The 21,466-nt window shown below is 37.2% G+C and overlaps 1 protein-coding gene across 5 annotated transcripts in view; it reads right to left on the bottom strand.

Annotated features, from left to right (window-relative positions):
- The window catches only part of SDCCAG8 (SHH signaling and ciliogenesis regulator SDCCAG8), a 234,719-nt gene that overhangs the window by 140,513 nt on the left and 72,740 nt on the right, over positions 1 to 21,466 (bottom strand). For 4 of the 5 annotated variants that reach the window (XR_008664244.1, XR_008664243.1, XM_055323989.1 and 1 more), the window contains exons 11-12: positions 18,306 to 18,440; positions 13,067 to 13,183 (exon numbers count right to left, since the gene is read on the bottom strand). Coding sequence is in view for 3 of the 5 variants with exons in the window: in XM_055323989.1 (XP_055179964.1) it covers positions 13,067 to 13,183; positions 18,306 to 18,440 (252 nt within the window). In the remaining 2 variants the exon portion in view is untranslated. The remainder of the gene's footprint in view (positions 1 to 13,066; positions 13,184 to 18,305; positions 18,441 to 21,466) is intronic. The other variant, XM_055323991.1, reaches the window with a different exon arrangement.

Genomic DNA, 21,466 nt, shown 5'->3' with positions numbered 1-21,466 from the left:
ACCCCCAACCTCCTCAGCCCTAAGTGACCACTAATCCTTCTGTCCTATAGGTTTGCCTATTCTGGACACTTCCCACAAGTGAAATCATACAATATGTTGTCTTTCATGCCAGGCTTCTTTCACTCAGCATACTCTTTTCAGGCTTCTACCATCTTATAGAAAGTACCAGTATGTCTTTTGATTTTACTGTCAACATATAGACAGAGATAGAGAGATAATAACATTTTATTTAGCCATTTATTAGTTGATGACCATTTACGTTGTTGCCAGTTGGGAGCTATTATGACTAATGCTGCTATGAACATTGATGAACATAGTTTTGTGGGGACATGTTTCATTTCTCTTGGGTATATATACATTGTAGTGGAATTGCTGGGTTATGTTGAACCTTTGGAGAAACTGCCAGACTTTTTTCCAAAGCAGCTGCACTACTTTACAATCCTACTAGCAATGCATGAGGCTCCAATTTCTCCACATCCTTGCCAACACTGGTTACTATCTGTCTTTTTGATTATAGCCATTCTAGTAGGTGTGAAATAGTATCTCATTTTGATTTGGATTTGCATTTCTCTGATAGCTAACGATGATAAGCAACTTTTCACATGCTTTTTCTGCCAGCTGTATATCTTCTTTGGAGAAATATCTATTAAGATTCTATGCCTGGGAGTGCCTTGGTGGCTCAGTCAGTTAAGCATCTGCCTTCAGCTCAGGTCCTGATATTGGGGTCCTGGAATTAAGCCCCATGTCAGGCTCCCTGCTCAGTGGGGAGTCTGTTTCTCCCTCTCCCTCTGCCCTTCTCTCCCCCCACAACTCAAATAAATAAATATAATCTTTTTTTAAAAAAAAAAAAAGATAAGAATCTTTGCCTGTTTTTAATTGGGTTGTCTTTTTTGTTAAATTGTAAGCATACTTTTTTTTTAAGATTTATTTATTTATTTTTATTTATGATAGACACAGAGAGAGAGAGAGACAGAAAGAGGCAGAGACACAGGAGGAGGGAGAAGCAGGCCCCATGCCGGGAGCCCGACGTGGGACTCGATCCCGGGACTCCAGGATCGTGCCCTGGGCCAAAGGCAGGCGCAAAACCGCTGAGCCACCCAGGTATCCCCAAATTGTAAGCATACTTTCAAAGTCCTAGTCATAAATCTCTTAACAGCAACATGATTTGTAAACAAGTTCTCTCACTGTGGGGGCTGTCTTTCCACTTTCTTGATGGTGTCCTTTAAAGCACAAAAGTTTCCAATTTTGATGATGCCCAATTTATCTATTTTTTTCCTGCTCCTTGCGCTTTTGGTGTCATATCTAAGAAACCACTGCCTAGACCAAGGTCACAGTGATTTTATGCCTATGTTGTCTTCCAAGAGCTTTAGAAGTTTAGTGCTTATGTTTAGGTCTTCACTTTGAGTTAATTTTTGTAAATGGTACAAGGTAGCAGGTTCATTCTTTCACAAATAGATATCCAGTTTGCCCAGCACCATTTGTTGAAACACCATCCTTTCCTCCAGTGAATTTTCTTATTATCCTTGTGGAAAACTGGCTGTTGAGTAGGACCTTTTTGAACTCTCTCCCACCACAGGAAGCCACCCCTTGCACTAAGCCCCTATCTTATCACATTTTACCTCCTCACCAGACTATATGAGTTGTGTAAGCATTACACATATTTTATTTTAAACATATCTCATGGTAACCCCAATACTTATTTGTGAGTGCCATATAATAGTTTACCAACAACTATTAATTAAACAAATTAGTGCCTAAAAATGAAGTGATCATTCTCTGCTCACCTGCTGTCTAATTATCTACAATATGAAGGGGACAGAACAAGTCATTAAAAGCTTTCTGGTTCTCAGTACCCATCATACCACTGCTTCTGACAACCCAAGGCCCCCCCTTAGATTTTTCATGTGACCAATGAAAGGAAAGAGACTAAAGAAAAAAATCACCTCCATGAATTATATTGCTATGTGATTAGAAAGCATCTTCTGAAAAATGCCAAGCTATATCAAGTTACTCTCAACAACCAGTAATGGTTTAGGGTGAGGATGTGGAGAGAAGGAGGTCATAATAGCTATTATAGTTTTTAAAAATCTTATTGTTATTATTATAGATCCCTCCTCAAAATACTGGATAGAAGATAATGATGGATCTGTGGTCATGTTTGCCTTCTCTGAGCTAGAGTCTAATGGGAAGCAGAATATGTAGAGGTAAAAGCCTGGTTATTCTCTGTGTAAATGTCTTTAGAATGCATTCTAAAATCTTTCTCAGGGCAGCCCCGGTGGCGCCGCCTGCGGCCTGGGGTGTGATCCTGGGGACCCGGGATCGAGTCCCATGTCAGGCTTCCTGTAGGGGGCCTGCTTCTCCCTCTCCCTGTGTCTCTGCCTCTCTCTCTCTCTCTCTCTCTCTCTCTCTCTGTGTGTGTCTATGAATAAACAAAATCTTTAAAAAAGATAAAAATAAAAAAAAATCTTTCTCATTTTTTCCTCCACTTCCCTACCCCCTTACCCTCCACTCTTCTTTACTCCTCTCATTTTTATAACTGAGACAGTAACTCTAGGATCCTCTCGTCTCTTCTGGCTGATGAGGTAAATCTAAGGTACCCTAAATTCAGCATTTAGAGACTTAAGACTTCAGGCTCTGATCAAGAAAAATCGTTAGCTAGTCATAACGTCTTGTATGACATATTAGTAAGATACACACAAAGATAAATATCCACATGCAGATTTTCAAATATAGACACAAATAGATATCAGATCCATTGTTCTAACTCCTCCTTCAGATTAAAACATATCTGGTTCTTGTTATAGAAACCTTTCTATTCCTTCATTCACTTTAATCACTATACACCTTACATATAGTAGACCTCCAGTAAGCAGGAAAGAAAAAATGACCCAGCCCTATGATTCAATATTAAACTTAATTAAGTGCAGAGACTCAAATTAGGACAGGACAATTATCTCTTAGTATAAGTAAATTCAGATGTATTTTTTTTTATTTTTTAAAAATTGAGAGAGAGAGAGAGAGAGAGAGAGAGAGCAAGTAGAGAAGAGAGGCAGAGAGAGAGAGAGAGAGAGAGGAAGAGAATCCCAAGCTGAGTGCAGAGTCCAACATGGAGCTCGATTCCATGACCCATGAGTCAAAGCCAAGTGTCAGATGCTCAACCAACTGAGCCACCTAGGTGGCCCTGAGTGAATTCAGATTTCTGTGCATGAAATCCTGAGCAAATTAAAAGGGGTCCAAAAGAAAAGGCAGTACTTGCAATGATGGGATAGTCTTTTAAGTGGAACAATTCTTTCTAGCCTATCTCCTTAAGATACCCATAGAAGTTTTACCTCCCTTTTTTCCTTGGCTACTATTCTAAGAAGACCAGAGCACTTCCTCACACTTTAATGGGAACTTTCAACAACGAGTTTGACTTATGATTTCCTAAGCCAGGCTAATGCTATCAGTTGCATGATTTATTACCATGGAGAGAGACAGATCAGACACAGAATGAATATCAGAACTTCAGCTGTTAAGTAGAGAGATTTGATACAAAGAACAATTTTCCATTCCTCATGGAGAGGACAGAAGGCAAGCCAGATGTAAGGACACTGGTGCTTTCTTGTCTTTTCCCTAAAAACTAAATGTTACTGATGTTAAACAGATGTTAACAGCAAAAAGGGTTAAATTACTTTGACAGCCTGTTAACGAGAATAATAGGAAAACCTAAACACTATGCAATTTATTAATAGTCAGCTCTATCTAGAATCTTTGTCTCAGGTAGTCTTTCACACCGCACTCCAATGAGGGTCAGGGAAATATTCCAGGAATATGTGAGATCTCTGAGAGGTTAAAAAAATTATTTTCATTCTGATGATTTAAAAAAATCAAAATGCAGAGACTTAACATAATCATATTCTAACCACAGGATTTCATTCCACGGAAGCATTTATGCAAGCACCAAGTGGAAGCATTAAGGGAAAGCATTAACTATTAGTATCATTGTTCTCTAACAGGAGAACACTCCTGTCATCCTGTGGATCATGGGTTCACAAGGAAACTCTGGCTGAGGATATTTAATTCCACGGGTTTTGGGAAGGCTGGCTACTCCTCTAAAATACTTCCTTGGACAGTTTGCTTTTGCCTGAAATGTTTCCAATAGAACTTCATTCTTAATTCAGAAGAGGGCTTTAATCCTTATTGCAAATTAAAGTCTATCTTGTAATTAAATTCAACTGCTTAAAAGACTAGACATTTTATTGTTCTATTATGAATCATAATGAAAAGAATATGATCTAAAATTGATGACAGCAAAATTTCATCTTTATCAAATCAGGTGAATAACTGGAAAATCTGAAATGACACTTGAGACTCCATGTAATTTGTATTGATTTTATTAATACTTAATTCATAATTAAGAGGGGTAGAGAAGTATTGCCTATGTTTTTGGAAACAAAGGAATTTTGAGCTAGAGAAAAACCTTAGCTATCATTTCTCCAAGCTTTTCACTCCCCTGGGAAAAAAGGTGAAGCTCTGAGAGGTTTGCTCAGGAAATTAGCCAAAAAGCCAAATCAAGAAGTCAAATAAAACTCTGTACTCTGTATTTTACCTTCCATCGTTAGTCATGTAGAAATCTTCTACAAATCATTAAGGTAATTGTGAATTCTTTATTTCTAAAAACTAATCCTACTTGATTCCAACATTATTTACAAAATGACATTTTATTGTATATTATCTGAAATTTGAACATCTTGAAATTATTCCATTATATAGAAAATATTACAAAGGAAATGAAAAACCTATGCAAACATTCCCCAAACACAGTATGATTTCTGTGCTTGACTGCAGAGTGTGCAGTATGTTATATAATAGGCAATTACACTGGGATTCTGAACCTTATAGAAAGAAGCCCATTCTCTATGGGCAATCTTTTATAATGGAGACGTGGCACTGGAGATATTGAGGTCAGTTATACTAGCGTGCCTTGGAATCAAAAGACACATACACTCCTTCAATGCATCTTCCTTTCCCACATGCCAATCCCACTCCCGCCTTTGCCCCATCCCCATTCCTTTGCTCAAGCTGACACATTGGACCTCCCAACCAAAATGCCTTCCTCTCATCCACGCTGGGCAACAGCCTACCCATTCTTCAAGGATGCCAGCTCTCCCTCTTCTAAATCCCCATACCCTTGTATAGTTTGCTAATTATAGTTACTGGGATCTCTTGAACATTTACATATTTGCATACCTGTCTTACACCTTCCCTTCTTTAAGAACAGAAAAACAGAAGCTCATTCTAGGCCAGTATGGTGCATGCAGTATATGGTTGTTGAATTAAAGTGAAGTTGAGGGCAAAAAATTCTGAATTTGTAAGTGTCTGTTCTATTCCAAATCTGACTTATAATTCTTTCCTTTGAAAGTACATGTAAAAAAAAAAAAAAAAGAAAGTACATGTAAATGGCCCTATTAAAGTGATCACTCTGAAGAACAAGCAGCAACACATAAAAATGCTGGAGGTATCGTTACATGAAATATGCAAAAACCAAAATTATACCTAGGCTTTGTTTATTACTTGAAAATATCATATATGCATATGGACAAAAAGTAGAAGGTAAAACAGAAAAATGAAAACAATTTGCTCTATTGGGTGATGGATTTATTGGCTTCTGTGAATGTGCTTATGTTTATATAATAAATATTGTTTAAAATGTATACATCTGTGGTAATTAGTAATATTTATACTGAATATCAGTACTAATATTTCTGGACTGTTAAAAAAAAAGGCACACATAGCTGTCCTTTGTCTAGTGCTTTCTAGCTCGCTGGCCCATATGGACACACAAGGAGTTTCAGGCCACCTGGTAGCTACCACAATTGCAGAGCTGGTACCTGAGAAGATGCTCCGCAAGAGGGGCAGGTAGGTCTGTGAGTTCAACTATTAAAGTCAAAAGAAGCATGCAAAAAAGTTTTTTTAAGAACCAAACTATAAATCATCCAGTGAAATAGAAAATATAGCAGAAATTCCTTGAGTTCAGTTTAGTTTTATATTCCTATCCAAAGACAAACATTTATTTCTAAATGTTTACCCCATGCTTTCTAAACGGGCTTGTTTTATGTCCAATTTGTACCCTCATCTCTAAATAGCCCTAAATTGCTATCTTCATATATATTGTTTCTGCTTATACATTTTATTTTTAAAAAATACATTATTATAGTGAATAGCATTACCATCTTTCCTGGAGAATCAAATGACTCTTTTTTGAGTGTATGAATTTCTACTGTGTCTTCATGAAAGACATACACATGTACTACCCCCTAAAACCTCTGCCCAAATCATTAACAAAGTTACCAAATGCTAAATGCCCCCAACTACTCCAATTAGGTATTATTCACTGGGTTGATTTGGAACTGTTCCTTTGTGGGGAAAAAAAAAGAAAGTTCCCTTTTCACTGCTAATTTTGTGACTTTCTTGATATACTTATGGTTTAAAATGAAGAAACAAACTTTGAAGTTTGAGAAAAATTAGAAGTTCAATAATCTTCTATTAAAGGAAGATATTTTTTATTTACATAATCCCATTTATCCCATTTAGCATCGTGCCGCGCAAGAACAAAAGAGGCTGATTTATTAGACACACGCCAGGCTGAAGAATTTTCTCAGAATTCTTGGTTAGGCTGTGATAAGAACAGAGATTTATCTGAACAATGCTTTAGGGCGTACTTAGGGAAGATGCTTTTAAAAAAAAAAAAAAGCTTTATTGCATCATACACATGGAACCAGATTCTGACTCTCATGGGCTGGAGCCAGCATGAAGTTCACACTACATTAATTTGCACTTGTCGATATGCTACTTTGCAAGTATTTTGTAGGCATGTTCAAATGTGTACCCTGTCTCCTCAACTAGAATATAAACTCCCTCAGGGCAGGACCTGGGTCTTCCAGCTACCACCCCCACAGTTCCACTGGTCTGGGTCAGGAGCAGGGAGAGTCAGGAGCAGAGAGAGGGAGGTGCTAAGCCTCCAGTAGTGGAAGCGGGTGTGAAGAACAGTGGAGAGCAACTCTGTCATCACCAGGACCGAGTGATTACACGTGCTAGCGGCATGCCCAAGTGGCCCCTCTCCCAGTCAGTTTTTAGAGGCAGAAGTGAGACTGCAGGTGGTAGTTGGAAAGTCTCTCAAGTCTGGCTCTCCAGAAGCTTTCCATTATCTCAATATATCCCCCCAAGCCTTCTGACGAGCGTACATGGCGTTACAGACACAAAGTGGAGAACAGAGCTGAGGAGGATTTCACTTTAATGTGTAGGTGCTAAGTTCCGAGTAGAAAAGACGGCTACCACTACTAGCCACTTTAGCAGGCAGAGTGAAATATTACGAGGATGCTTTTACAATCCACTAAGAGACATCGGACCTTAGAGGTCCATGAGCTGGGCCTTTGGCAAACTGCCAGTTCTGTTTGAAACTGGCAATTTCAGGGAACAAAGTTCTGTGACCTGTTACTGTGATCTACTTCAACCTTCCTACTGTCTGAAAGTTCTTATGTCAGGCTATTGTGATTACCAATTGCTGTGATTAAATTGCTTTGTTCTTATTCCTTCCATACTAAGGATCAAGCACAGGTGTTTAACTTCTTCCTTGAAAGAATCTGTCAAGTCCTTGTCGGCAGTGAAGCAATGTTTTAGGCTTCTCTAAGTAAAAAGGCACAATTCTTCTATTTTTCTTAATTGTTTTAATTTCTCTGGGCTTAAGTAAGACCTCCTTTTAGGACTTGCAGGGTTTCCTCACATCTTTACACAAACCCATACAAAATAGATGCACTTATTCCAACAATCTAATTAATTCAACTGAACTTTAGAGATAATTCCCGTGTTGATACAATCCACATGTAATGTCAGTACTAAAGTGCTGAATCATACTGCTGGAGATACGAGCTCAAATTCTTTCTTGCCCTAATTCTTGTAGCCAAAATTTTCTGATCTACTTCTTTTTTTATATACCCTACCCTAAAATATTTGATCAAGTAATTTTGAACCTCAATGTTTCCTGTTTAATTGCAACCACAATTCCAAAGTTATAACTCATGCAATGCTGGTTAAAAAAAAAAAAGGCTTCTTGTCTCTTGAAAAAAATTTTACCAATGTAAAAGAAACTCTAACTGTAAAACAAGTTTTATATCTATGTTTGCACTCTCATCTAAGTCATTATTTTTAAAAAGATCTATTTATTTATTTGCGAGAGAGAGAGAGAGAATATGGGTAGGGGATAGGAGTAGAGTCCCCGCTGAGCAGGGAGCCAAACTTTGGGGCTCGATCCCAGGATCCTGAGATCATGACCTGAGCCGAAGGCAGACGCTTAACTGATTGAGCCACCCAGGGGCCCCTCTCATATGAGCCATTATTAAGCCATGTACCACTGCTAAGATAACAACATTAAAACCTATCATACCCTCATTTGGCAATGCTACGAGATGACTAAGAGACCAGGGATGAGGCCATGTGCCATACTGCAAAATACTCTAAAACTATTAAGTTATCATCTAAGGTTGATTAGTCTTTAAACTCAAAGCTCCACTTTTTAGTAAGGCAGGAGAAACTTAAGCCATGCAGTTCTATTTCTATACCTAGGGTAGAAGGTGGCAAACTTCTACAAAGGCTCAGATAGTAAATATCTTAGTCCTTGTGGGCTACAGGGACAGAGTCTCTGCCACAACTCCACTCTGCATAGCAGGAAAATGGCCATCGACAATATATAAACAAACATATGTGGCTGTATTCTAACATAACCTTATTTGTAAAAACAGGCAATAGGTCAGATTGGCCCATGAGTTGTAGTTGGGCAGCCCTGTCTTAGGGGTACAAGGACATGGGCATGTTAAACACTCATGCATGTCTGTATGTGCAAGTGGGGTGTTTCTATTTGTAGCAGTACACCAAATGTCTGTTTGCCTATCCTCACAGACTTGGTAGCATTATGGGCCTGTAGTCAGTGCAGTAATACAGGGCTTAGAAGGTTGCTGTTTAGAAGGGTGTTGAGCCTTGCTGTTTAATGCCATGTGGTCGACATCTTGAAATTTTTAATGATTATGTATTGGCATTTGTGTTTTGTCAGAGAAGTCTGATGGGACAGTGGCCACCCACTCCTATCTGTGGTTCTGTCTCTTCACTGCCTCCCAGCAGCTTCGAGGTGTTACTCAGACACGTTCCCTGCAGTTTCCTCTTCTGGACCATACTTTGGGATTTCGCAGCCATCTGCCTTAGGTGGAACCTGGTCATAACAGTGTAAGGTGGGTGTGGGTGTAGGTGGGGTTGTGTTCTTCTATTGCCCTCTGCCTCTGGCAGGAATCCAGATTGAGCCTAGGGAAGATTAGGTTGAGTGTATCACCCTTCCATCCCAGGATATGGAGGTGATCATCCCTGCCCAACTGCCAGCACTATTGCACACTCAGTAGACCAATGTGGAGTCTCTGCTCATCCTAATCCAGATATCCATATGTCTACACTCCCCCATGAGTATGACTGTGCTAAAGGTAGTCCAAAGTTAAATAGCAAATAAAAAACACCATAACTAGGTGAGAGAGAGAGAGAAAGATTAAGACTATAAAAGAACAATATTTTATATTATAAATATAAAATATAATATAATGCTACCTCTAGCATCACTTTTTTCCTGCATTTTGAACAAAGAGTCCTGCGTTCTTCTTTTCCACCATGCCCTGATCAACCCTCTGAGCTCTAAAGAACCACCTTCTGAGATTCATCTACCAGAATAGAAGGTGGCAAGGAAAATTCTACTTCTGCATTGGCCATAACCTTTGTAAGTGAACCTTTGCAATGCCAGAATAACAGGGCTTCCTGCAGCATTCTCCAATCTTAAATGAAAGACTCTGAAATTAATTATGAATTTTGGGTTTCAGAAGCTGAAAGGATATGATGATTGGGGTTGCTGCATGGTGGCCACTTCCCTTATATAGTTTGCTATAGGATAAATTCATATTTCTTTAGAATGATGATGTGGCACATTATAAATATAGAGCACAATCAAAACATATGTAGGAAATTTAATATGACAATGGTAGATAAAGAAAGTTGAAATTTTTCTAAGATATCCCTTTATTTCCTATTAAAGAAGATAAAAACCATAACATTCTGACATATAAAAACACGCCTGGATGTCTGCTTTGAATAAACCAGCTATAAAGCAGAGATTGTGGAGATGGTCAGAGAAGTCTGAGTATGGGCTGGGCATTACAAGATATTAAAGAATTATTGTTAGTGTTGTCAAGTGAGATGACGACATAGTGATTATGAAAAAAATCCCTCATAGACACACATTGAGGGATTCATTGGTGAAATAATATCATGTCTGAGATCTTCCTCAAATACTTCAGCAAAAGGAGCAACAGAGGAAGGAGACAGAAGAGAATGTGGAAGAGAAGATGAAGAAACAGACAATGACAAAATGAGAAGGAGAGGAAAAAAACATGAGATAGATGGAATAGGATTGGCAAAATGATGAACTGAGGTGATGGAAATATGGGAATTCATTATAACCTCCTTTTCATATGTTTTTCAATTCCCATAATGGATTCTGTGTGTGCATGTACGTGTGTACCTGTTGCCTAGAAAAATTTTCAAATAAAAACTGGGGCAGAGATTTTTCATTTTCCTCCATACCAAATGTCTTTTTTTTTTTTTTTTCCTGGTGCGAGAAGTATCCTCTCAGGCTGACAGGAGTGCTCTACACTGAAGAGATACAAAGGAGTTGATGGGAAGGATAATTCGCCCATGAGTTCCTGACACAATATAAAGAAGAAAAAGAGAAAGTGGGAGGAAGAGATCGCTATTGTTATTCCCCTAACCCTTCCTTCTAATTATGCCAGAGTCAAGGCTCAGGTCACAAAGAAAATGATTTTGGTGGTCAACCATTTGCCCTATTTTGTCTACATCAAAAAAGCCCTTGTTCTTACCACATTCCAATCTCAGTTTCCCACCTACTTTAAAAATATATCAAGAGGCCAGATTAACAAAAATATGAATAAAATGACTAGATCACAAGGAACGCTTTGTTTGTAAACTGAGAGATGGCCTTCTTGTGATGCTGAATTGTATGATGTGTAACACTTTAAAAGTTAAATACACTTTATATTATTGTAAGTATTTCTGATAAATGTTCAACATACCCAGCTTTTAAAAGTTAAATGTAAATTTCTCTCTTGAGTGCAGATGGTGTCCAAGCAAAGTAGCTCTTTGGTCTTACAGACAGAAGGTCAGGTCATGGCTGAAAGACCAAAGAACAATTGCTGCTTTGCTCCTCCAGATCATCCATGGAATGAGACACCACCACTTTCTTTTCTGAAACTGTCTGTTCAATACAAAATAGTTACAAAGAGTACCTATAAGATTTCCTCACATTCTGTCCAAGAGAAAATGATAACAAGCACATCACATCACAAACATCTTGTAATCATTCTGAGGGTTTATTTCTAACCCTCTGACCTCCTAAGAAGGCACATCTTTATCTAAAACAACACTAGAAATCATTATGAAAACTGCTAATGTTTCACTATTTAGCAGGAAATGTTTACAAATGAAAACAGCTCCTTTTAAAATCCTGTAACTTCAGATCATTACTGGTTAATTGCAATGAGCTGAAAGACAAATATTGCAAATACTTCTACACATTATTTACAAGTGATATGATAATCTTACTATTCCAACAGTGTTTTTTCTTCCTAGAACATTATCTTCTAATTTTAAATAACTCACTCTTCCTATTTTTTTTCCAGTTAGTCCAAGTCGGTATATTGGGCAGATACTATAGAATAATACAAAAGTATATAACAATGCTAGGTAGCATACCAAGATGATACTTTTTTTTTTTTTAAGTCATAATATATCAGGAAAGGAAAGGAAAGTTCTATTTGGTTTGGTAGTGCTAAACCTTTAGTCGCCGAAAGAGAGAATTTACAATTCCACTATCAGGCACGCCCCCAACTGGATGCAATAAAAGAGTTTAAATATCTGTATGTGTTAATAATGAAAATTCTGAAAATTAAAACTCCTAACACTCTGAATCTAGTGGTACTAAAGCAGAATCTGATTTTGGTTGTTCAGATGTTTATTTAGTACCAGGAATTTCAGTTATGACTTGAAAAACTATTTCAAGTACTAAATTTCATTATCACTTTAATTTTTAATACTTTTCCCAATTGTCTTTTCATCGTCTGAATGAAGAGTTGAGCGGGTTGAAAGGGAAAAGATGCTGGAAAGTATGATAAAAAGCTATGAACTAGAAATATATTTGAAAAATTTACTTTTACATTTACCTACTTTTAAATTGTGATTTTTAAAAAATATTGATACTGAGAATTCATTTTAATTGAATAGATTTATCAATCTGCTTTCATTGAATGTAGAGAATGAAAGCCTTTGATGTTCTGTACTATAACACAAAAATGGAAAATCCAAAGTAAGTCCATTAGAACTGCCTCTCAAAACTTTATCCATGTCGTCAATTAAAATTGGAGTATCTACATGATCTTAACACAGATATAACATAAAACATCTGTTCAACTGAAATGAAGTAAGCAGCATTTTTTCCTAACATTTTTAATTTCCCTGTATTTAAGGCTTCTTGAGCAAAAGAATTCATGGTTATCTTAGTTAAAACTGGTTTCACTCTGCCAACAATCAATTTGATTGACATATTTACATATCAACTCATCTCATCTTACAAATTTTAAACTTTTTCACTTAAAATTGGATTCAAGTTGGCATCTTTCAAGAACTTTATGTACGTATATTTTAGGTTCAAACCGTGCATTAGAACATTTTTTTTTTTACTTTTGTAAGTAATAGATACACATATCCAAATGTATATTTATGACCTGTCAGATTGGGATTTTATATGCAGGCAGTTGTATTCTCACCATCTCATGTGAAAGGTGATAATTTTAGGCAACTATAAATGAAATTCTTTTAATAGTATACACTGGATTGTTCCATTAGTTAGAAGCAATATAATAGAAATAAATAACTTACATCTTTAATTATGTCTTTAATTATTGCAGTTGTACTTGTCATCTCTTACCTCATCTTTAATTTCAAGATCCCTTTTAGTTTTTGTTCTGTACTCTCTGTGCTCCTTCTCTGCCTCATCTTTCTCCATTTTGGTTTTATTCAACTGATAGCGCATTTCCCCGCACACCTGTTAGATTGTAAAAACTAGATCAATAGCTGCGGGATTCTACCAGGCAATGCCTGCAATTAGATCTTTTGGTGCCCCCTAGAGGTCATATAAATAAAATACAATAGAATTTTCCTAAGAGGATTTTCTGTTAGAATATTCAATGTATTCTGTTAAGATGTGAAGGTAGTATCAGGTATTACCAGGTTTAACAATTTCAAATTATTATAAATAAATGTATAACTAAGAAACTTAATGAATGTTCCCAAGACTTTTTGTGTAATATAACAGCTTCAATTGCATATTATCATCCAAAATGCACTATCATCTCCATCTTATGCAGATAAAATCATTAATTAAAATATTAAGCTATGTGAATATTCATTCAAATTGTTATGGTTAAATATACATTCTATATAATAAACTTCTCCTTTAAAGATTTGATGAGTTAGGCTTTATTTAAACTTTTGGGTGCTTTATTTCCTTCAAAAATAAAGGAATTTTTCTCTCTGCTAAGAGGCTATATGGTATTTAGGTGCATAGTAGAACACAGTATTTATTGTGATCTTTGTAGATAATGTCAATCTTATGCACAGTGTGATATATGTAAGTTAATAAACCCTGTCCAGTAAAAGTCATGGACTGGAACCATGCACTCTGCATTTATAACTGTAGCATTCAACATAAAAGGAAATACACATTTAGGTGAAATTATTTTAATATATCATTAAATAATGAATACACAGAGCATCTTAAAAGTGTTTTATATCATCCTTCATATGATTTTTTTTTTCAATCCAGGGTCTCTACAGACAGGTAAATATATGTGGAAAATGCAATTAGCAGATAAATCTAAAAAAAATAAAAAACAAATTATGAGTCTTTGAGACAATTGAGAACCTACAGAAAGGTTAATACACAAGTCTTCCAATTCAGGCTCTGACTTACAAATATAAGTTATAAAAAATCATGTATCATCCAATGGTTATAGTTGCTTGAAACTTTTCAATTTTGGTATTTCTCCAAAACTGATGATTGGAACTTTAGAAATTAGTTTTATCATTATTGAGATATTAGAATCTTATAAAACCTCTATCTATGTCCCATGTTCAAATTAAAAAAACCTTTGAAAAATAAAATCTGTGTCTAAAGGTTATAGTGACAAGACAGAGGAGATAGTTTCTCCCCATTGGCCCTCAAAATGCTGGAAAAAGAATTACAAAAAATTTGATTTGAAATTCAAATGTGTCAGAGCTGATCCCTCTCATTGTAAAGAAAAAAAAACTAGTAATTTACAGAAAGCTATTAATTTTAAAGCTAGATAAAGTTTAAAATTTAGATGACAGAAAAAAATTAGAGGGGCCCTAATTTGCTTCCTACCTTATTCTTATCACAATCGATTTGATTTAAATACATGAATGAAATGAAAAAACCCAAATCAATAACATCAAAAAATAATAATTACACAGTCCTGGTGTTTCAAACCTAATACTAATACATAATTATTTTATATTATTATATGTCTAGGCATTAAGTTTTATTTAAAATCATCTTATCCCTTAATTTTATTTTAAAGGTTCCCTTGCCTTCCTACTTTCGCTTTAGCAATTGCTAAGTTTATCCATAACCATTAAGTTTACCTAAAATAAACTGACAAATTAAATCGATGTAAAATGATATCTCATGGTTGGAGCCACTTCAAGGCATGCTTCTGATGCTTGAGTCTTTCTGGACAGTTATAAAGACAAAGGAACCATCTTTTTTATATTAATTTATTTTTATTGATGGTCAACTTGCCAACATATAGAATAACACCCAGTGCTCATCCCATCAAGTGCCCACCTCAGTGCCCGTCACTCAGTCACCCCCACCCCCTGCCCACCTCCCCTTCCACCACCCCTAGTTCGTTTCCCAGAGTTAGGAGTCTTTCATGTTCTGTCTCCCTTTCTGATATTTCCCACTTATTTTTTCTCCTTTCCCCTTTATTGCCTTTCACTATTTTTTATATTCCCCAAATGAATGAGAGCATATCATGTTTGTCCTTCTCCAACTGACTTATTTCACTCAGCATAATACCCTCCAGTTCCATCCACATCGAAGCAAATCATGGGTATTTGTCGTTTCTAATGGCTGAATAATATTCCATTGTATACATAAACCACATCTTCTTTATCCATTCATTTTTCGATGGACACCGAGGCTCCTTCCACAGTTTGGCTATTGTGGACATGGCTGCTAGAAACATTGGGGTGCAGGTGTCCCGGCGTTTCATTGCATCTGTATCTTTGGGGTAAATCTCCAACAGTGCAATTGCTGGGTCGTAGGGCAGGTCTATTTTTAACTCTTTGAGGAACCTCCACACAGTTTTCCAGAGTGGCTGCACCAGTTCACATTCCTACCAACAGTGCAGGAGGGTTCCCCTTTCTCTGCATCCTCTCCAACATTTGTGGTTTCCTGCCTTGTTAATTTTCCCCATTCTCACTGGTGTGAGGTGGTATCTCATTGTGGTTTTGATTTGTATTTCCTCGATGGCAAGTGATGCGGAGCATTTCCTCATGTGCTTGTTGGCCATGTCTATGTCTTCCTCTGTGAGATTTCTCTTCATGTCTTTTGCCCACTTCATGCTTGGATTGTTTGTTTCTTTGCTGTTGAGTTTAATAAGTTCTTTATAGATCTTGGAAACTAGCTCTTTATCTGATACGTCATTTGCAAATATCATTTCCCATTCTGTAGGTTGTCTTTTAGTTTTGTTGACTGTATCCTTTGCTGTGCAAAAGCTTCTTATCTTTTTTTTTTTTAGGGCAAAAATGATTTTATTTGACATGCAGCAAAACAAGGGCAGCAGAGTCAGTATATTGTACACAGCCATTTGTCACAAAGCAGTGACCTCAGTAGTAACACTCAGATAGTTTTAATGTCTAAAGCTTATTATAAAGGTGTATTTTCCATATAGTAATCCCACAAATCTTCCCAGGGCTGCAAGCAGCCAGTCTCTGGAAAGCTCTTAAATTTATAAGTAGTGAAACTGATTCACTTTTGACTTGTCCTAATGAAGCAGTGAAACCTGCTTGCTCAAGATGGAAGGGAAGGAATATAGTAAGGAAACCTGGCAAAGTGCAGGGAGGAATCAGGGAGTGTGGTTTGTGCCACCTTTCCCCAAAGATGGCTCTGTGCCATCCAGCTGAGCTCAGGTGAGCTGTGTGCTCTTTCCTCAGCTGGTGGAAGCAATTTTCCTGTTGCCCCATGAGGCCTAGACTCCCTGGCCCAGTTGCATCTGGACAAGCAGATGGAGCAACTGGCACAAGCTTTCTGGAGCTGAGCACTGTCAAAGCAACAGGGTCTGGTGACTTGATTCAAGCATGGTTCCTGATCTCACCACCTCCAGACCCCATATCGTGGTGACTGTGCCCCTCAGCAAAAGCTTCTTATCTTGATGAAGTCCCAATAGTTCATTTTTGCTTTTGTTTCTTTTGCCTTCGTGGATGTATCTTGCAAGAAGTTACTGTGGCCGAGTTCAAAAAGGGTGTTGCCTGTGTTCTCCTCTAGGATTTTAATGGAATCTTGTCTCACATTGAAATCTTTCATCCATTTTGAGTTTATCTTTGTGTATGGTGCAAGAGAGTGGTCTAGTTTCATTCTTCTGCATGTGGATGTCCAATTTTCCCAGCACCATTTATTGAAGAGACTGTCTTTTTTCCAGTGGATAGTCTTCCCTCCTTTGTCGAATATTAGTTGGCCATAAAATTGAGGGTCCATTTCTGGATTCTCTATTCTGTTCCATTGATCTATGTGTCTGTTTTTGTGCCAGTACCACACTGTCTTCATGATCACAGCTTTGTAGTACAACCTGAAATCTGGCATTGTGATGCCCCCAGCTATGGTTTTCTTTTTTAAAATTCCCCTGGCTATTTGGGGTCTTTTCTGATTCCACACAAATCTTAAAATAATTTGTTCCAACTCTCTGAAGAAAGTTCATGGTATTTTGATAGGGATTGCATTAAATGTGTAAATTGCCAGAGGAGCCATCTTTACTGTACACATTCCAACAGAAAGTTCTCTCCCTACATGGACTGAATGCTCTCACCACCAGCTTTCCCCCATATATCTGGATTAGTCACTGCTAGCCTTTTACATACATTCCCATACTTCTACCCCTACCTCCACATAAACATATTGATGATATTGGCAAATAAGGTCTTTTTAAACTTTTACATTAGCTAGCTTGAATTTTAGAAAGTAAATGGAGAATTATAGAAATTCAAGTCAAGAAAAGAAAAAATAGGCTTTGTTTCTTCTATATATTAAAGATAATTTTAATTACTAAATTATAAAGTAACAAAGGCATTACATATGTGTCAAAATTTAGGAAAATACATTGATAAGTAAAATGCAGTATGAAAAGGGCACACATTTCAAACAAAATTACTTGTGTCATTTTGACCTGTGTATATTGATAAAAAAAAATCAATTGGTTTAATTTATTACATTATGCATGCCTGTATTTAGTTTCTTAGTTTTAAAGCAACTGATCACTGAAATCTACATGGACTTCTAGCATTTCCTAAATGTGTACCTTACAGTAATCAGCCAAGACTACTAAACATTTTAGTTTTTGGTTCACAAGTTTGTGATGCCAATAGCACAGACACTGTGATATTTTAAAGTATAAATTTAGGGACCAATAAAATAAGACACTCAGTATTGGAATTTTGATTTTAGAGCCCAGGTCTGAGAGGAATGGGACATGGAGAATTTTTTATGTTAAACACATTCTTCATGTGGTGAATAAATCTCTTTTTCTACAATTGTGGAGGCCAAACCAATGCTAGCTCTGGCAAACATTTCTCCTGTTTAATACAGAAATGTAAGTTTTATCAAATATTAACTATTAAAGTAATGAAACTTGCTTTTTGACAAGTCCGTCTCAGCAACTTATCCTTGGGTTCAAGGATATTATTTGTGTCTAATTCATCTTTTGTATTTACAATACCCATCAGAGGGCTTGCCTGTAATAGGTAAACGCTTGCTTAATGAATTTCATGTGGACTTTTACTATCTTAAATAACAAAATTTTTCTATTTCAAACTGCTTTCTGGGCCTCGTACATTAGGAAAAAATTAGAAACTAAAATCTCACTTTGTACCTTTGTGGCCTCCATTTCCTTGGAAGCAAGATGGTTTTGAATTCCCTCTAGTTGATTAATAGCTGAAATCTTCTCTCTTGTTACCTTTTCAAGCTGGGCCTCCAGTTGTGCAATATTTTGAGACAGGGACAACATCTATAAGAGGAAATAAAAGTCCTAAACAATAATGTCATTTGACAAAATAAATATTAAGAACATTGATTTCTCAGCCATAAAAAAGAATGAGATTTTGCCCGTGCAACAACATGGATGGACCTAGAGAGTATAATGCTAAGTGGAATAAGTCAGAGAAAGACAAATACCATATGATTTCACTCATTTCTGGAATTTAAGAAATAAAACAAAGGAAAAAAAAAGAGAAAGACACAGACTTTTAAATACAGAGAACAGGTGGTTCCCAGAGGGGAGGTGGGTAGAGGATGGGTGACACAGATGAAGGGGATTAAGGGTATACTTATCTGGATGAGCACTGAGCAATGTATAGAACTGCTGAATCATTATTTTATATACCTGAGACTAATATACTATGTAAAAAAAAAAATCTTGAATTAATGGGAGTCTCTGCATGGCCACTTCACTTAAGTCATTTCTCTGTGTTTTGGGTATGTCAATTTTTCCACTTCCTCAACTCACCCATTCCCCTATGACTTAAATATGTATTTCCTTTTCATTCATTCTCTGGTCTCTCCCTCATTTTGAGAACATGTAACAAGATGATAAAATCAAAATTTGGGTTGAAACTTTAAGGTTATAATCCTATAAACTGTAGAGGGGATTAATATGAATAAATTTCAGAGGTGAGGTCAAGAAATCAAAGAAGTCTTGGGGAACCTGGGTGGCTCAGTCAATTGGGCATTGGACTCTTGGTTTTGGCTCAGGTCATGATCTCAAGGTCCTGGGATGGAGCCCCACATTGGGCTCCCTGCTCAACAGGGAGTCTGCTTGAGGATTCTCTCTCTCCCTCCCTCTATCCTTCCCCTTGCTTTCTCTCGCTCTCTCTCAAATGAACAAATAAATCTGGGGATCCCTGGGTGGCGCAGTGGTTTGGCGCCTGCCTTTGGCCCAGGGCGTGAGTGTTAGACTCTTGATTTTAGCTCAGGTCCTGATCTCAGGGTCATGAGATCGACACCCCTCCTCCCCCAGTTGAGCTTCATGCTCAGCGGGGAGGCTGCTTAAGATTTTCTCTTCTCCCTCTCCATCTGCGCCCCCCCACTCTCTCTCTCAAATAAATCTTTTAGAAAACGAATAAATCAGGGATCCCTGGGTGGCTCAGTGGTTTAGCGCCTGCCTTTGGCCCAGGGCGTGATCCTGGAGTCCTGGGATCGAGTCCCACATCGGGCTCCCTGCGTGGAGCCTGCTTCTCCCTCTGCCTATGCCTCTGCCTCTCTCTCTCTCTCTCTCTCTGTTTCTCATGAATAAATACACTAAAGACCTTTTAAAAAAAGAGAAAGAAAATGAATAAATCTTTTTAAAAAATCAGAGATGTCTTTTTTTTTTAAGATTTTATTTATTTATTCATGAGAGACACAGAGAGAGGCAGAGACAGAAGCAGGCTCCATCCAAGGAGCCTGATATGGACTCAATTCTGGGACTCCAGGATCACGCCCTGAGCTAAAGGCAGATGCTCAACCACTGAGCCATCCAGGCATCCCAATCAGAGAAGTCTTAAACCCTTAAGGGCATAAAGACTGGTTGGGAGACCTGGAGAGACAGATTTCTTTAGAGAGAACAGAGGTTCAATGGATCCTACTACCATCACTCCAGCACCAATAAAGAAGGCTCTATGCACTTTCCTTGCTATAAAACTCCACTAGCCTTCCTGTTATCTAGCTACTGCTATTCCTCCTCTCAGCCATTACCCCCTCTCCTTTGGAAGGTTTCTTTGACCTCTTGCTCCCAGCACAAAATAGGAGCCCCTTCACACACAGAGGGTTGCTATTCAGCTATTGTGTACTGGGACAGCCATGTCTGCTGTTTGCAGCTAGCATCCATTCTCATGGATTGCTGCCCATGTATGCTGGTGGTTTAATATCTTGACTCTCACTCTGGCATGTGCTGCCACAACCACCTCTATATATTTCCATCACACTGCAACCTGCAAAGTCCGCATACTTCCAGCCTGTACTTATCTGTTTAGACAACTGTTTAGTTGTCTATTTCCTCCTTAGACTACAAGTTCCTCAAGGGCATGTTCCTCAAGAGAGACTGAACGTTTGATGAATGAGTAGATCATTGGAATAAACAACTTTCCTAAGGAGCCACGCGCTCTATGGATGTCAGGTCCTTACCTTTTCTTCCAAGGGTAAGAAATGCTTTCTAGATCTTAGATTTAACCTTTATAATTTTTTCATTTGCAATTACATTTTACTCTGCTCCAGGAAGTCAAAATTTCCTGGACTCTTAATTTCTTATTTGTATTAGCAGTTTTAAAGCAAAGAAGAAATGCTACTTTCCTTGACAGGGAAACACATATAGATACCTACCAGTTTTTAATCTGTTAAAAAAGAGCTTGTAACAAAATTGAAATATTTTAAATCTACTGTTGTACACTGACAAGGGTGGGAATTCAGTTTTACAACTGAATTCAATAACACAAAGTTTGTGATAAAAATCAAGATTGCCTTTGAATTATGTAACAAGCTAAAGTTGACACGTGAAAATAATGAGCCCTGGTAGTGATTTTTCTAATTAAATGGTAGATGTATTCATTAACTTTCCTGGAGATTGTGGAGAATTGTATGTTTGACTTATGGCTGTTTACATGTCCTTATCATTAAAAGTCTGGTTAAAAATATAATTTGCACATAAAATTATTAATACGAAGTTACAAACTATGCTAATACACACTGCAATCTGAACCCTAAATTGAAAGTCAAAAGACATTAAATGTAACAAATAAAGAGATTACTTTATATCCTTAATTTAAAATTCAAGTTTATGAGTATCCATATTATGAATATAATTATAGCTTTTCTGGAACCATACAACAGCAGCGAACTTTAATTACCAGCTACTAAAAAATCATACTTATGTGAAGATGTATCTTATGGTAAATATATTAACATTGGTGGTTTTTGAAGTAAATATGCAGACATTTACTTGCTAATTGTAAATTCCAAGTCAGTTTCTATTATAAGCATGTAACAAATCACACTCCTTCC

Source organism: Nyctereutes procyonoides, unplaced genomic scaffold (assembly GCF_905146905.1).
Source record: "Nyctereutes procyonoides isolate TBG_1078 unplaced genomic scaffold, NYPRO_anot_genome, whole genome shotgun sequence".
In the NCBI taxonomy this organism is placed as follows: Eukaryota; Metazoa; Chordata; class Mammalia; order Carnivora; family Canidae; genus Nyctereutes; species Nyctereutes procyonoides.
Note: the sequence above shows the minus strand (reverse complement) of the source record. Positions and strands in the feature narration are given on the sequence as shown.